Raw genomic sequence first — 18,671 nt, 5'->3', positions numbered from 1 at the left:
ACTGCCACCTGCCAACATTTCTTCCCCTCTGCTGGGCTTACCCCAGGGAGGGCAAATCTGCCAGAACAGGTGTGTAGCATGATTTGGCTCCCACCTTTGGATGGGGCTTGAAGAAAGGTAAGTTGTAAAAACTTTTCTGTGAATGTTTAAAAGAAAAAGACATTTTTCTGACAATATCCACCCACCTCCCTGTCTTATGTCTAGCTTTGCCCCATGAACTGCCATTTTATGCCTGGTTAGTGGATGGTGGGGCTCCGTTAAACACAAAACAGCTTGCAGTGTTCTATCCATCCACTGATGTAAACTGACGTTTACAAGCAACAACATAAAACTGTTTAAAGAATTGTGTTCCTTTTTATTAATAGGTCTGATTAATCTGACCATTATAGGTTACCTCATGATGGTTGTTTCCTATATAGGTGGCAAGTAGAAAATATGGCCAGTGAGTGCCTGCTCACGGGGCAGGGTGGGGAATGATGAAAAGCAGAATAAAAATGAATCAGATGAAATCAATAAAGTAAGACAAACCATTGTAACCTCTCTGCTGTACACAAAGAAGCCATATTTGTTTCACAAAAAAAGGACAACAACATTGATAAAAATGTAACGGTGAATGAAACCAAATAAGGTTTCTTAATTATACTAGGAAGTCAGCCATTAAAACACATACAATGTCTTTGTTCTGCAAGCCTGAACTCTTTTCTTTTTTGGTGCTGCAAAGCCATATATAATTGTTGTTCCATTATACTAGTCTGTTGCAATGAAAATTGATCACAACCATTATTTTAGTTTGCAAGATCATATTCAGCATTTGAAATACGCACCCTGGTGCAGCACTGCTCTACCACGCACCAGTTCCCAGTTGAGAGAAGTGAACCATGGATGCTCCAAATAAGTGTCCCTGAGAGACAAAAGGGCAACTGAAATGTTTTCCTCTCCAGATAGAGCTGGTCTTTCTACAGTCAGCGTAAATGAAACAAATGAGAACACTGTACTTGGAGCTTAAAGAAATGTTGATAGGCCATCTTTTACTTGCATTATCACATTAGGCTGCATCATAAAGCTGCACAACAGCTTCAACGCAGGCTAAACTCATATACAATTGTTGGCCTTTCCCCCATCCTTGCCCTCTTACATTGCCCCAAATGCACTTGTTGTCCACAGAAACAACACTTGCGCTATGACTCATCTTCTCCTCCCATCTCCTTTTGCATGGATTTTTTTCTTCCCAGCTAGCAAAAGACAACTGCTCTGCTTCAAAACTCAGAAGCACCCAGCAAACAGATGAGAGTGTAGAGGTGTAATGATTTATTCCTTCTGTCTCAATTTAGTGTAAGGCACTATTTACCCTTCCAATGAGAACCAATCTGTTTGTGCTGGACTGTTAAAGCATGTGGTTATGATGCCTTGAAATGGGATATAGTGAAAATAACACTGGCAGAGGAGGAATTCCAACTAAATTTCAACACAGGGAAAGAAGTCTCTTATACTGAAGTATCCTACTAATACAAAGGTGGCTGATTAAAAGCAGTTCACTCCATACAGAGGCTCAATCTGTGCCACTCATCTTTTGAGCAGTACATCAGCTATCCTCAACAATGTCAGCGTTCAGTCCTCTAATGAAGACAGCACTCAATTGAGACCCTTCCCTAGAGACGTGCCAAGCAAAATCAGGTTTTCAGATGGTCTACCCAGCAGGAACCATTTATGGTGTAATGTTCGACAAGTTTAGTGGAGATACACGGCGTGTTGGAGTATTGTTAGCAGATAGCGAGGAAGGGAGGAAAAAAGGTGTGGCAATCTCCGTGGATGACGTTTCCCCTTGGTTGCGTAGCTGTAAGATTTGCCGCAAGAGAGCCTTCCCTTCTTCTCGTGTCTAGAGGAGAAAGAAAACTGCATTTACAAAAGGGTAAAACAGATACTATAACAAAATATGCTATGTTAACTTTTCCTCAGCAATACCAGTTCTCTTGCATGCAGCACAAACCATTTTTGTTTCAGTGGTGTTGGCTATTTTATATTTTACTAGTAAATACAGTGCAAATCACCTTAGTCATTAGGAATTAGTAGGAGGGTTGTAAATGTTGAACAAACATTTTTTTCAAGACTCCAATACAAAGACAATGATTTAGATTTAAATAATTGACCAGCCTCCACATTTTTGAGCATTTCTTAACCACTTCTCCATAGAATTTGCTAGAAGTGGCTTAGAACATAAAAATATATTACAAGCAAATAAAGCTGATATCAACCCAATCAGAACAGCCAGTCAGACAACAAGAAAAAACAGCATAGGAGCATAACAGGCTGTAAAAATTAATGGAAGGAGTTAATGGAGGTGATCTTCCCCCACCTTTCTCTTGATGTAGGGGGAAGGGGCTACATCTCAAGTGGTAGAGCCTCTGCTTAACATGCAGAGAGTCACAACTTCTTCCCTGATCAGGAACAGTTTGTACAGTAGGTATCAGACTTCCCTCAGGTTTTAACCAGGTAAAAGTAATATAGTTATTATCTGCTAGAACTCCTGTACTTAACCAACTTCCTTTGTATGAGGAAATTAATAACATTCAGGTGTCCTACCTAGAGCATCTGGACTTACAGGGCAATCCAGAACAGTTACTCCAGTCTAACCCCACTGAAGTCAATGGGTTTAGACTGGAGTAACTCTGTTCTGGATTGTACTGCTGATTTCTTTTGGACAAAGGACAAACCAGTTTACAATGGACAGATATTTACCATGAAAGTTCTGAGTCATTACCAGGTACTTGATGGAGGTGGGGTATTGTAGTAATGCACTGCTGACCCAGCAGCACCGTGGTAGAACGTTGGCACACCAAGCTCATCCCTCTGACCTTCTGGGTTACCACCGCACCCCCACTCCTCATCCCCTATGAGTCACAGGTCATGAACTATCACTGAAGCTCAGTCACGAGGCGTCGGACAAAGGGACAATGGTCTTGCCCCCAGGTGAGGATTAGGCCCAGACGCTTACGCTCCTCTCCGCACGTAGCAGCCAGGTGAGATCATGCATCACATGATGATCTCCCGCTCTCCCGGACTCTCCCGTTCCGCCCTTCTACACGCCCCCATGAGAATCATAATAAAAGGTGCCAGGAACCAGCATGCGGGAGACTCGCTAGGAACACGGACCCCCGCGCTCCCGCTGCTGGCGATCTCCACCAGATGAAACCTCCGCGTCTCGCCTCTTCCTTAGCGACGACCCTGCGGGGATGACTACAGGGTATGGCTCTGATTGGCAAAAGTAGCTCTGATATTAGAAATAGGGATTCATGTGGGACTGAAGAAATTCACTCTTTATCTTAGAAAGGAGGCTCATTTAGGACCAACTCCATTTAGCATAAATATCTGCACTTTGGGTGTTTTTCCCGGTCTTCAGTTCTCCATCTTCTATGGAAACTGTGTCCACAGGAAGTTGAGTAGGGGTTTGGAACTCCAACTTTTTGTTACCACAAGGAACCAGCTACAGCAGAAGCAATGTGCAACTATATTGCTTTTTGTTTAAACCTGTGTTTAATATTCTTATTATTATTTTCTAGCATACATTAAACAGATCAGAAAAAATAATAGAAAATAGTTGATATTACAACATAAAAGATATATACCCACCATTATATTAAGTACATATTACATAATGGATCCCAAAAGAGCATTTTTTGATTACTAGAGAGACCTTATAAGGTCTTAGAATATTTGTCATTTGTTTGCTCCAAAGCATTTTTACTAGTCCAATTATTATATCTTAGACATTATTAATTTTCAATCCTTGACTTATCTTGTTTTTTCATAGTTGATTCAGATTTGTATAAAAAGGAAAGACTCCATTTCTCATCAAATTCATGTTTTGAGTGTCAATTTACAAGATTAGTTAATTTGGCCATAGAAGCATATTTTCTGATTTTGTCTTCCCAACATTCTACTGTGAGACTTTTATCAGATTTCCAGCTTGTTGGAATTCATTTGAATCTGTGCTGTTGCTGTTGCTGTGTTTTTCCCTGTATTTTTGTTTTGCCTTTTTCCACCCTTTTCTAACCCAGCCACGCTTCCCCCCCCCCCGCGCTCTCTCTTTTTAACAATAAACCTTTTAATAATAACTTTTTGGTTTCACTTAGTACAATCTATTACTCTGGGATATTTCTCTTAACATTTCTCTTCCCCATGTGCTAGACTGCACGGGTGATACCAGGCTGATTGTAAGGGATTTGGTTATTGCCCTAGTATTACATTGGAAGAAGTGGGGAGAACTGGAGCTCAGCTGAAGAGAGATGCTCTGAAAAACTTTTCCCATCTGTGGCAACAAAGAAACTGAGGGTAGAGGGCGTTAGTTGTTGGTCAAGTAGCCATTTGAGAGGGAATGCGCATGAGACCAATGGCCACGTGTGTGCCCTCAAGTGTTGAAGCTCTAGAACTTCACCTAAGGCTGGCCTGCATCTGAGCAATCCCAGTGTGGGGATGAACAGAAGACTGATGATGAACCCTTGGTCTAAGGCAGTGGTGGCGAACCTTTGGCACTCCAGATGTTATGGACTACAATTCTTGGCACTCCAGATGTTATGGACCACAATTGGCCATGCTGGCAGGGGCTGATGGGAATTGTAGTCCATAACATTTGGAGTGCCAAAGGTTCGCCACCATGGGTCTAAGGGAGTTCCCAGCAAGGAAAGGTATCATTTTTTCCCATAACACTCTTGACCAATGCTGGTGTTGTATGGAATGTTTGCTCTAACCATACACAAATAGCCTTTATATTATTGAGAATGACGTCAAGATGGTAACAAAGATCACTATGGACAACATGTAAGGGAGACAAAAGTTTCCAGTAAAGTAATCTACCAAAGACCCAATGTGAACTCACGTCATTGAATGCGCAGCATTTCTGGGCACAGGCTGAAGCTTCATCCCACAGTTTGCACTTGAAGTAGTATTGTGCCAGATAGCGGAAGGCAGTACTCACTTCTAGATGTTCCACTATTTCCTAGAGCAGGATAAGGACATTTAGATTTTGGCCGTACTGCAGGTGGAATTCAGACTACATTGAGTTCTAGGGCGTAGACTAGGACTAGGGCTACGGTCACTGTTAGTTTTGGGGTTAGCGTTAGGGTTCGGGTAACAATTTATGACTGAATATTTTTTTTCCAAAAACATAAGTTAGGGTTAGGGTCAAGGCTAGGGCAGGAACTCAGGCTATGGCTCGGGTTAGGTTGAGCTCTGGGGCAAGGACTAGAGCTTCAGTTTCAGATTTCAGTTAAGTGTGTCACAATTGATCACGGAATGATTTTTTAAAAACAAAGTTAGGGTTAAGTCTAGGGCAGGGGATTGGATTTGAGTTAAGGTTTCATTACGTTCTAGGGGATGGAATAGGACTAGGCCTATGGTCCGTGTCAGGTTTTGGGGCAGAGTTAGGGTTTGGGTGACAATTTATGACTGATTTTTTCCCCAAAAAACATAAGTTAGGGTTAAGGCTAGGGCAGGAACTTGGGCACCAACTTGGATTATGTTGAGCTCTGGGTCGAGGAGTAGGACTAGGACTATGGTCAGTTTCAGATTTCGGTTTAGCCTTAGTGTCACAATTTATCATGGAATGATTTTTTAAAAAACAAATCTAGTGATAGGGTTAAGTGAAGGGCAGGGATCAGATTCACATTAGGGTTACATTGCATTCTAGGACACGGACTAGGACTAGGGCTATGGTCCATATCAAGTTTTGGGTCACAGTAAGGATTCAGATGAAAATTTATGATTGAATACATTATTTTTTAAGACCAAGTTAGGGTTAAGGTTAAGGCTGGGGCAGGGACTAAGATGCGGGTAAGGGTTCCATTGAGTACTAGGGCGCAGACTCGGACTAGGGCCACGGTCATTGTCAGGTTTGGGGTTAGCATTAGGGTTCGGGTGACAATTTATGACAGAATATCTTTTTCCAAAGTCCAGGAGCACCTTAAATATTAACAATATTTATTTCAATAAGAGATAAACATTGACACCACTGGAATTTTATTTTCTGTTATAGTAAAATAAACTTCCAGTGGTGTCAATGTTTATCTCTTATTGAAATAAATATTGTTAGTATTTCAGGTGCTACAGGACTTTTGTTAAATACTGAGAATCTAACACAAGTGAAAGGATAAATAATCCACACAAAATGATAATTAGGTAGACTATGCTCACCCAGAGTTTCCCCCCTGGGTCATATATCCTTGTCTTTTTCATTTCTAAAGTCATGTTAGATCTGACTCACCCCACAAGAATAGATATCTTGGATGTATTTAATATAGCACTGAGCAGCTTGTTCTGATTCATTCATCTGTTCATGAAGCCTATAAAGGGAGGAAAGATTGTCCTTGGTTATATGATACACAAACACTTGCTCCTACCCACTAGAACAGAATCTACCTATTACTCTCTTTCAGTATGGAGTTTACAGATCTGAACTCTACATCTCATTATAAGGCAGAACTGAACCCATGGAGTTTGTCAGATATGAACCCCCATTCATTGGGCCAAATAGTACTTTACACTGTTAAAGGAATGCATAAATACTTGAGTTTGCCATATCAAAGCATTTTCAAGACTGCATTTGTAAATTCAGGTGAACAGCATTGCATGCTAATATTACTGGAGACCAATCCTGAAGTCAAACACAATTAGAAACTGTAAAAAACACCAGTCACTACTCACTTTGCTAGTTTCACCAATGCCATTTTCTCAACATCCCCCACAGCATATGCTCTCCAGTAACACTGTCAAGAAAGAACAGTCAAAACGAATGTGAAGGGTTTAGTCCAGAATAGAGGCAATAATCACACCTCCACTCTCTCCTTCTATCAGAGGTGACAGAATAACACACATCAATGACACCATAACACTGGAATTATTCTATTGTTGTAACTCCAATATAACTTAAAGAGTTCTAAGGGAGAAAACAGCATCTCACCATCCTTTTTGGAACTCTTAGGACTGAAGCCAACAAGGAAGCTATCTGAATGACAAATCCCTATTGCACAGTGAGGTCATGGAAATTTACTTTAAAAAGCATCCATTGGTGAAAGATACCAAAAACTGATATTGTGATTTATATGGTCCAGCCAAACAAAGTTACATTTACCAATTTATTCTCATGAAAGAACAGCAAGAGGAACACAGTACAAAAGTTTTTGAAATACTGAATGTAAAAGTCTATTCTAGTTAAAACCCTTAAAATTCATGGCATAAGATCCCACATATTCTGAGTTTTTACCTTTTTAGCTTCCACCAGCTGATTTAATTTCTCATAACATTCTCCAAGAGCAACCAGCATACGAGAATCATTTGGTCTGCAAACAACAGAGGACAGGAGAGCTGACGAAAGACCCGACAAACTCAGAACTGCAAAGTTATCTTAGACTAATCTATATCTCATCCCAAAATTCATTAATACACCAAGTTCTCTCTTCTATGCTCCAGTACCAGAGAGTAAACCATCCAGGACATGGTCCCAAAAAATCCAAACTTTGCCACTCAAATGTTATTTTTTAAGCTCTCTCTCTTTCTTTAATATTTGGACCTCCCCCTGCCACCCCCCCCCCGCCCAAATTTAGTTTTTAATACAAATTTATTTCACTTTTCCCAGAAGCTCAGAACTGGTAACCAAAAAAAGTCTAAAAACTTAGTGTACTAGAGTCAGGATATTGCCCACAAAAAGTATGAAGATGCAGGAAGTTGTACAGTGTGCCAAAATTTTGCTATAAAATGAAAATCAGTGTTGTAGTGATTTTTAAATGACAGTTAACATTTCCTTCTCTATTGAATCCACAGCAAGATTTATGAATGGCAGATGGCCACAGCAAGGCACATCACTAACATTGTTGGAGGCTCCAAATAAAAACCTTAGTTAGTTCATAGTAATCTGACTTCCACACCAACAGTGGTAGGAAGAACCAGATGTGGCTGGTAAGAAGTATAATTATATTGGGTAATTTTACCTGAGTTGATGGGCCCGTCGATAGTAATAGAGACAGTAAAATGGCATCTTGAGGATCTCATATGTTTGCCCCAGACCATACCACGCTCTGTAGTCTCTTTTGTTTACTTCTATGGCATGTCTATGAGAAGAGGGAAAGGACTTTTTTGAAAGTGTAAGGTAGATGGCACTCATGGAGATAGACAATTAAATGTATATATTGGTCTGAATCTGTAAGATGGAACAAACAGATTAGTCAGAAGGAAAGGAACAGGAGATACTATTGGAAAAGGATCTAAGTAAGCCACTGCCTACACTTAGCACAAGCCAGAGCTACACATCTTCTGCTCCTCTGTCAAACCTGTATGCCTGAATAGCTGCTGATGTGTTCTTCATTTCCATGTATTCATGTCCCATGAGAGTCCACGCTCCAAGATACCGAGGATTCAGTTTCAATGCTCTCTGGAAGTAGAGGGCTGCTTTCTCATGCTGGGAGCGCAAACTATAGTAGTTGCCTACAGCAAAGGCAAAATTGCCAATGAGCAAAAGGACATATAAGAGCTGGAACCAATAGCACTACTAACACATCATGTTAAAAAAGAATCAAGCCACTTCCTCCAATCCCCCTTTAAATAAGTGTGAAGAGAAGTCCCTCACCAATCACACAGCAGGTCTCAACACGGTACTTGTCGATCTCACACAGGTTGTGAGCCAAATAGCTCAGTTCGGGTTTCATACTCTAGTGAAAGAAGGTGATAAGCACAAGAACAAGGGAATGGAATCATAGCCTTCCAAAATCCTTGCATGGGCAGTGAAGGACAAACAACTCTGAGATTCTACTTTGGCATTTGGTAAGGAGTATTCCAATAAGTTGCTTCCAGAGACCCAGAACCTTCAAAACTGCAGCTATCAAAATGAGGCCTAGTGAAATAATGTTGTTATCTTTCCTACTGGATGATAAAGTCACTCAAAACACAAGGATCAAATAGAGACTACAGTATAAACTAATATCAGGTATCTCTTATAATGTAACACTATTTTAAAGATAAAGTAGCTCAGTCCCATTACTGTAATACTTAAGCAGGAATGAAAAAAGGAACCAAAATATTAGTGACTTGGGAAATCTGGAAGCCATAAGCAATACTGACCACCAAACACTTCAGGCAATTGCATCTAACACTCACAGGCGGATTCCACAAGGGTGAAAAACAGCGTAAAAAACCATTCCAGGGGTGCTGTTTGCACGGCCACCGCCTCTGAATCGAGGCAGTGCCATGATTTTCCTGGGGAAACGCTGTTTCCCTGCCAGTGCCATGCAAACAGAACTGCCTTGGAAGCGCTGCTTCTCAACGCCTCCATTTTCCCCCACACTCACCTTCTCTCCTTGCCAAGCTGTGTGAAGGGCCCCAGGGCTCCACCGGCATCATATATTCCAGTGGAACGCCGCTGCCCCAGCCAGTGCAGAATCCGCCACAGTGCCATAACAAACTAGTTCTAAGCATTTTAGTATATTCTCAATGTGATGATTATTGTTTCTTGGTTCTGTTTGATCACTCCATCAATTCCTTGCTATAGTTAACATTTTTATGTCATCCTGGTCAAATATATCTGCTTATGCCCAACATATCCTTACGGCCATACGTTTTAAGTTTGCAGTTCTCAGCAAACTTAATAGGAACTATCCTACTCGACACAAAAAGGAATACTCTTAAAATCATGTTGTTAGTGTTCTGGAGACATAGAATGAAAAATTCAGAATGCAAATTATTACACTGTGGTTCATTTATGACTGAAGTAAGGCAGATATGATACATTTCAAGAAAATGTACAGAAAACGATACTTACCCTGACATAAAGTAGATTAGAAAAGGTGTCCATATTTTCTATCCTGTAAGGATCTTGCTTTCTTAGTTCATTGAAGATGGACAGAGCTTTATCAATATCTGGAGAAACAAAGACACACACTAAAGCAAGTGCAACTAAGGAGAAAATAACAAATAGAATATTATCCAGGCCTAAACTAGTGTTCACTGACCTCGGATATTGTGATAGGCTACTGCAATCTGGGAGATAATGTAGGTGCTCTTGGAAAGGCACAAAATGAGACTCTGGGGCTTCTACAGAGGCACTGCTATTCTTCAGCTATGTGTTTCGTGTGCCAGGAAGAACTCCTTCATCCAGGTATCTGGCAAGGACAGGAACTTCAGCTAACAACAATGACCAAACAGAAGAGGGACACATAGAGAATATTACTGGAGCAGGTCCCAAGTACCACAGGAAAAGCAAAGAACAGGAGTCATACACCCATTCACTTGAATAGACCCAGAGAAAGAATGAAGATGAATGACTCCAAGTTATACTCACCCACCAAAGATTTGCTAGCCAAACCGAATGTTTTTGAATAAGGAATATAATCAAGAACAATAACAACCATAGCACAGTTAAAGGCTGTGGGGTCAAGGGGTGGAGGAAGCTGAAATTATTACCACCATCACCACCAACCTGAATAACCCACAAATTACCATCTCTTTGTCTGTGATCAAGTTACAAAGCTCCAGCCAGGCTCCCCAGTGCAACGGCAAAACATGGGTAGCTTCAACAAACACATCAATGGCCTCTTTCACTAAATCCAGCTTTCGCAAAACCACTCCAAACCTGGTAGGGTGCAAAAAGCGAGAAAAACACAACCAGACAAGAGGGTGTGCATGCTAGCACTGTGTTCTAATCTGACATTTTGCACACAACAAGAAAAAGCTCTGCTCCTTTCACAATCCCACTCCCATATGTTGATACCAAAGTACAGCACTCCCCACACAGTATAGCAAAGCAGATCTTTGATACTTACAGATAAAGTCCAAATCCATCCAACTCTCGTGCTTTGTGTTTCTTGCTAAGCTCTACCCGTAACTCTCTTAGAATCTCATTCTTCACCTGTCCCTTTTCTAATGGACCTGCAAAGAAAGAAATCAGCCTTTAACACCCCACTGACACCTACAAAATCTAAATGTGTATAGTACTAGCACATGCTGAACAGATTTTGAGGTTAGAATGAACAGCTACAATAACCCACACCTATAGATTTCGATTCACTGATCTCTCCTTTTAGCAATACAGATGAATTCTGTCAGTCTTCCATGTTTCACATCAGCCCCATTTGGTACTTTTAGATGCCATTATTTGCTCTGTATTTCTAAGCCAAACATTCAAAATCTTCCATGCAAGATATACATAATTATTGTAGACAAACAGGCTTAAAGAACATAACATGTGAGAAGACCTGTCCCTGATGATGGTCACATTCACCTCAGAGGCAATCCATGCAATCTTAAAAAAAAATTGTGAGCAGCTATCCTTACCTACCAGTAAGTAATTTTTCCAAAACTCAACATTCTAGTACCTCTTTTGTGAACTATTTTCATTAGAATGTTGAATGTGATAATTAAACATTAATATTCTCCAGGAATATTAACACAATAGAATACAGTAATACAAAGCAGACTAGTGTGATATAGTGGTGAGAGGATGCACATTTAGATACCTGCACAGCTATCAAACTCACTTTGTATGTTTAATCCCATTCTGTCAGTTACTAAAGCACCTCAGAAGCCAAAGAATGCTTACAAACCATGACCTATCAATTCCTGCCCTTCTTAGAACATGTACATATCTCCCTCAGCACACTAAACAATTTGCAAGCATGACAACATCTTGTTTGATACAAGTGGTACAGGCTCATTTTACTATGGTCTGTTTCTTACTCACAAGAATTAAGAACACAGATTTGCACCAATGTAGCTGATCTATGATGGTTGAAAAATAAGTAAAATGAGGCATAGAGGCATTGTTTCTGGTTTTTCTTCTGCCTGTTTCACTCTTCTACTGTATCACATAACCTTGTACAATCCCACAAGTGGCATTTTGTCAATTCCTAGTACAGCAGGGCAGATTGTCACTGCTATCTTAAGTATAAAGGTTATGACATATGTACCACAACCACATTGATGAAAATTTGTTTTGATTCCTTACCTAGACTATCCACTGTTTCATCATCCTTCTTTTTTTCACCTGACTGCACACAGAAAAAAATAATTTTAAGAGGAAGCAATTTCTAGTGATAAAAGAGTTTTTCCAGAAAAATTAGAATTGGAAAATATTAAGAGAAATCATCTGGTATTCTAAATAAAACGTGACCTGATTCAGCATATTGATTTTTATTTATATTGAGTTAATACAATAAATGTGCCTCCTGTTAATTTTATGTGCCAACAGCAACACATTCTTCATAGGAAATCACTAATTAGAACAAAAATCTAGTGTGGTTTAAATGTTATTTTCAAACACATTCAATCTTTAAGGGAAAATTATTTCTATTCAAATAACACTTGTAAAAATGGAAAGACGATAAAAATGCTTCCCTTACACTGTTTAAATTTAAGAAAGAAAATGGGAACTATCTATATATTAACCATGCAGATATAGATCATGGATGTGGTTGCCCGTTTATTTTAGCAGAATTTAGCTCTCACCCACTGAGATGTCACTGAGGCATCTCATAGTCATATGATAGATTGGTAACTACAATATCTATTTTGCTATGTGAGAGGAGATATCAAAATCAAAGCTAAAATTGTCAGTTATACCATGCCCATCTAGTCCCATTAACAAAATATGCAATTTCTAGGATTAACCAGCAGGAAGTCATTAATTAAAATTCTGAAACTGCCAACTTGCCTAACATTGTATTGGCAATAGCATCCACTCATTGTTAATGTTATGAAACAATTAATCTTTAAAAACTGAAAGGTTTCCATGGAAAAATAAAGTACAGGAAAAGTTTCCATTCTGTCCCACATCTCTGACAGTTTCATAGCATGGAATTTTAATTTGTCCATGACACTCAGATAGAAGAAACAAAAAAGAAGAAAATAACTTATAGCGCAATCCAGGGCAGGGACTGTTTTAAGAGGCTGCGTGAACCCAGTACCAGAGTAAATGCCACTTGCACTGGCGCAAGAACCATTTACACTGGCACACGGACAATAATACTGGCACTGAAGCACTGCACAGCAGAGTCCGAGGGCAGCAGTGCAGACATTGGAAGAAAAAATCCTCTGAGGTAGGAGCCCGCACTGAAGAGGGGATTCCTGGGGGTTGGGCTGGCTTTAGTGGGCTTTCTGAGCCGTTTTGGCCCAGGAACCTCCTCAACTGCTGGCGCAAACGTACGCTAGCAAAATCAGCAGAGCAACTCATTGTGCTGCATAGGCCATTTCCATGGGGAAAGGGGTAGTATAATTGTCCACTTGCTGGTCAAGCCACAATAAGTCTCTTAGATGGTGGCGCAGTGCACCATGTCTGTGCTGTCCCTGGCTGTGAGGCAACTACTCCCCCTCCTTAGGTGCTGTCCCTGGCTGTGAGGCAACTACTCCCCCTCTATCTGTTCCCTAGATGGTGCTACCAAAAAAAGGAAAAGAAAAAGCTGGAAATCAGGGTCCTTGATAAAAACCAGAAAAACGAAAGAGATCAGGTTGCTTCATCTTACTGACTCACCAAGTATCTGGAATACATATACAAGAAATAGGCCTTCTGACTCTTGCAGCCTCGCAGAAAGTAGGCAGCCCTGTCATATTCTTTCAAATCAAAGTAAGATTTAGCAAGGGTATACGCATCCAAATCACGAGCATCTTCCTAAGGAAAAGGGGGAAAACACCTCTTATATTTCAAAGAAAATTGCCAGAATAAGATACCAAATGGTTTTCTTTTATTTCAAACCATCAGTACAGGAGCATCCTCACATCAAAACTGAGAGGGTACTCCAGTTACACAGATCAAATTCCTCTTATCTGGAGAACAAAATTTGAGCTTCTACACAACAATTAACAGAAAATTAAATTCAGTTGTTGGGGCTTGCCATTGTCTCAAATCTCAGAGGGCAAACAGATCTAAAGAAAAGGTTCGGAGAAATGGCACTGCTTGCACAAAATTATGGTTCTTTTACTAATGACTCATTTACAACATTATTAGGGATTTATAAATTAATGTATCTTTAACCTTTGGACTACACTTACAGTTCTCCAACAGAACTACAAACACCAACAAACCATTTTTGTATGTATTTCTTTAGAAAGTTTCTAAGTCTTCTCCTAGCAGATTAAGAAGTAAAATAGAAGAAAATACAATAATGGTTGTTAACAATTAAAAACCCAGTCAGAGCATGAAGCAGCACAAAACATGAAGCAGCTCAAAATAAGACTCCTAAAAAAATCCCAGGCTAAAAGACTACAGAAGTAATATTAAAGATAACCTCTTAATTAAAAGTCTAGATAAATATTTTGGCCTGGCACCTTAAAAAGAGAAGGGTAGTTGCCAGGTGAGCCTCAAAAGGAAAGGTGCCACCACAGAATGTGCCTTGTCTCTAGTCACCACCCACCTCACCACTGAAAATAAGGGCACAGAAAACAGGGCTTGTAAATTATTATAGTAATCTAACCTTGATAGAACCAAAGCAAGGATCACCCTGGTCAAATTTAGTCCAAATTACTCACTGTTAAATAAAAATGTGCACATAAATTTAGTATGTACTAATTCAGGGGTGTTAAGGATGCAGCCCAGGGGTCGCGAGACAACTGAGCTCACTAGTCCAGGTACCTACCCCACTCGTTTCCTGATTTGGCCTCATGAGCCTGCTGCAGTCTCCCCAGTCCAGACAGCCATGTCATCCCACTGCAGACTCATCAGTCTGAGAACCCACCCCACCTAACCTGTCCTGGCAAGCCACCCCCCATACCAATCTAGGCTGGACAGCCCACAGCAGACCTGCCAGCTGAGGCAGCCACCCCTTAGTGCTAACCTCCTCCCCCAGTGTCATTCTGGACAGGCATCCACCTCACCCTGTTCCCCAGTTGCCCCCAATGTCAATCTGGGCTGCCAAGCCTTCTGTGGCCTTGCCAGCTTAGGCAGCCACCCATCCCAATACCAACCATTTCCCCCAGTTCTGAGATACCCAACCCCACTCCAGTGCTGCTCTGGACTGGCAAGCCAGCTGTGGACTCAACAGCCGTGGCAGCTGCCACCCCTCACCCCCACGCTGATCTGGGCTGGCAAGCCTGCTGGGAACTCAGCAGTCATGGCAACCCTTCCCTCCAGCCCAGCCAGGCCCAATAAAATCACGTTTATGACATATTCAGCCCTCCTTATGAATTTGACACTTCTGTACTAAGTCTTCATATTTCCCTTTCCTTCTGCAAACAAGTCACCAATCAATAATTTTGAGTTTTGCAGAACGACTCGGTGGTACAGAGACTATTAGTTCATTTCACATTATTGTTTTAACAACCATCAAGGTTGTTTTAACAACCATCAGTACACAACAAAATGGCAGGGTCAAGTGAGGTTGGACTGTTACAAAAAACTGTTATGGACTATCCTTACCTCTGTGAGTACAGGAGCAGGAGGTAATTCATTCAGTGGCAGTGGGTCTAGGGCAAAAGCCAACTCTGATGCCCTGCAACAAAAACGTCACTATATTAAAGAAACATCTAATTTCACTGCCCTGATCCATAGTAACCTATTGCACACAGACACACTCTCTCTGCACGAAGCATACCGTCGCTTTATATCATAGAAAAGATCTGTGGTGCCATATGGTACTTCTATGGAGACAAACCCGTGAAGAAGTAAGACTTGCTGATTCAACATTTAGACGATCATCCCTCTACAACCCCGAAAAACAGGCATTTAACTTTCATAATAATGCACTCTCCTCGACGTTCTTGACCCGCAATAGCCCAATCTGTTTAGAACTGAACTAAGAAAAATGACGAAGGCGACACTTCACTTAACCCAACCTCACCACTTTCCACTATGCTGCAGCCCGCGCTCTCGACTTCGTTCTGCCACGTCCAGCAGCTGTTTCTTAATGCCGCGCAAATCGGAGAAATCCGCGTTTACGGAGCCAGCCCCAACTGTGGCCGCCGCCATCTTTCCAGAGTGGCCAGTTCCAGCCAATCAGAGCCCTTCCTCCATCTCGAGGCCACTCAGAGCGCGCGAGACGCAGAGCTTAGCTCCGATTGGACAACAGCCTCTTGCTCCTCCGGAGATCTTCGTCTAAGAACAAAAGAATTCGAAAATGGTGATTGGCTGAAAGATGACAGCAGGCATGACAGGCGCGAATGCGATGCGTTTGGACCGTTGCTTTCCTCGGTCTGCCTCTACTAGATCAGATCTTGATAGCACATTAAATAAGGCAGAAGCAAGGCAAATTGTTTCAATATATTTGCTAAGAGAGATAGAGAGTACTTTTGGATAAGAAGACAGGAGATTATGCTTGTTTATATTTTTTAACCCTGTCAATTGATGGGTTCTTACTTAGCAAATTACTACGGAGTTTTGCTGCATCGTGCATGCAGTTACGAATGACTGAATCTGGGGTTGTTGGGTTTTTTTGGTAGTGTATTTTTATTCTGCCCATCTCAATCAGATGCTGCCACTCAGCTTAACCAACCTCACAGGGTTTTATAAATGCTAATTTAATATAACATTTCAGAACCGCAACAATTACTAGATTTGTTTTTTTGGACATCAGGTTTTGCCTGCTGCACACAAGAATCTCCTAGAGATTTATAAGTGTCCTCCTCCAGTGAATTTTGTATTTTTACATGTTCAGTGTGGACCCTTCCACTTTTTAATGTAGGGACAATCCAGCTGATCAGATAACCAACTGAAGGGCAATGTGGGGGTATTGTTTATTTATTGAGTACATTAAGACTGTTTAAAGTACAGTGCAAAGAAAACTACAAGACAGGCCCATGCTAAAGCTGTTTAGAAGATAGATACAACAAAAATGAGTGAGGAGGAAATGAAAATGCACAAATGTCAGGGTTGTTTTACATCATGGGTTACAACTTTTCCAAATTCAAAGGCACCTTTGGAATTCTGATACAGTGTGGTGGGGACATCCACAAAATGGCTGCCATAGGAGATGCAGCCATCCACAAAATGGCTGCTATCATTTACCTTCAGTCACACAGTGAAGATGCTTGTGCTGTGGTGGCAGCTACACTCCTGTGCTACCCCATTGATCAGCTGACTGACAAGAGGTACAGTGGCAGCATGGGCTGAGACAACTTCAAATATGGAACAATACAGTATAGTATTTATTGTTTTACCTCCATGTTATCCTACCCTTTTAGCTGGTAAAATTTTATACTATGTAACTCACTAGTATCCGAGTCTTTATTGGTATTTGCTAAACTCTGCTAACACTGTATATCCACCAATAAATCTTAACTACCTACTTCTTTAGAATATATGTGTGAAGAGGGGAGTATTTTGCCTTGCTTCATGCCAAATCTCTGCTGCATAAAATCTTTCCCTTGGTATAAATCTGGTCATATCAATCTTCTTTTAAACCCATTGATCAGATATATGGTTTGGGACCAAATACCTGAAGGATTGTGTAATCTCTTATGAACCTGTCCAACCATTACAGACATCTTCAGGTGTCCCAGCCTTCTAAGACTAGGTGGGTGACAACCTGTCATGGCACCAAATGTCTAGAACTCTCTCCCCAAGGAGGAGAGTGTATCTCAGCACTTTTTTCTCTGCAATCAGGCAGTCTCGACAGACAGAAGTTTCCTGCCTGAAGCACTGAAACAACTCCTTCTGCCAGAGTGTGAACTCTGATGCACTGGGGAGGCCCTCATTCAAACTGGCCCTTTGAGATGGCCTTCCAGCTCTTTCATTAGAACTGTGACTCCCACTGCTGTTGTGGCTGGTCGTGGTGTCGAGGTCTCCTGTCTCGCATGCATACTCATTGGCTGGACCCTGTCCCCACTCCTTCACCTTGAATCCATTATTCCTGGTCCTAGTCTCTGGAGCAGCAGAAAACAAGCTTGCTCTGTCACCAACATGACATCCCTTCAAATATCTAACCATGGCTATCATGATAGCCATATTTAGATATTTGATTCCACCTAAATATCAGGAAAACCTGACAGTAAGTACTGTTTGACAGTGGAATGTACTACCTCAGAGTGTGGTGGGGTCTCCTTCTTTGGAGGTTTTTAAAGAGAGGCTGGATGGCCATCTTTCAGGAGTGCTTTGATTGTGTGTTCCTGCATTGCAGGGGGTTAAACTTGATGGCCCTTGGGGTCTCTTTCAGTTTTATGATTCTATCATTCTCTTACTGTTGGCCCCTTCCCCCTACACAGGTGCCACTAGTGAGGAGGATTCCTTCACCATCCCCTTCTCTCAGGAAAGCATCTCTGGCTCCAAGGCTTCCCTGACCAGCTGTCCTCACTGGGCAGGGTGGGAGTATCCAACTGCTATACAGCCCTTTCCCCTCCACATTCCCTGGATGTTTCCATGAAGGCTCCAGTCCAAACCTGCTGCCTTGTCTCCCATCTCCCCAAGGGTCAAGCTGATATCAGCTGTCAAAGAACCCAGTTGTTCCAGGTTGCCAATGTCTGGCTTCTTTGGAGATATTTGATATGGAAGGAGGGTTGTTAAGGTCTCTGTGTCACCAGGGGTCTGCTCCCATTGGCCCTCCCCCTGCTGCAGCTGTGGCTCTTGTCTTCCTGTCTTTTGACCCTGCTGTCATCAAGCACCTACAGATTCACACCCCTCCTGAGTGGAGCACCATGACCATCTGTGTGGTTCTGTGCTCACTTGGCATCACTGGGTTGCCAGGGACCACTTAGGGAACTGAGCTGTCCCT

At 41.5% G+C, this 18,671-nt stretch overlaps 1 protein-coding gene across 1 annotated transcript; it reads right to left on the bottom strand.

Moving 5' to 3' along the window:
- Positions 1-334: 334 nt before the first annotated feature.
- On the bottom strand, positions 335-15,967 carry CDC23 (cell division cycle 23). Its single transcript, XM_048490548.1, is given in 16 exon segments — positions 335-1,876; positions 4,874-4,993; positions 6,257-6,335; positions 6,697-6,758; positions 7,256-7,331; positions 7,980-8,099; positions 8,319-8,472; positions 8,615-8,696; positions 9,803-9,900; positions 9,993-10,164; positions 10,480-10,612; positions 10,803-10,908; positions 11,984-12,026; positions 13,505-13,642; positions 15,386-15,458; positions 15,807-15,967. Coding segments are annotated over 16 exon segments (1,755 nt in total). The 5' UTR covers positions 15,935-15,967; the 3' UTR covers positions 335-1,705.
- Positions 15,968-18,671: the final 2,704 nt, after the last annotated feature.

This window comes from Sphaerodactylus townsendi, linkage group LG03, assembly GCF_021028975.2.
Source record: "Sphaerodactylus townsendi isolate TG3544 linkage group LG03, MPM_Stown_v2.3, whole genome shotgun sequence".
Classification (NCBI taxonomy): domain Eukaryota; kingdom Metazoa; phylum Chordata; class Lepidosauria; order Squamata; family Sphaerodactylidae; genus Sphaerodactylus; species Sphaerodactylus townsendi.
Note: the sequence above shows the minus strand (reverse complement) of the source record. Positions and strands in the feature narration are given on the sequence as shown.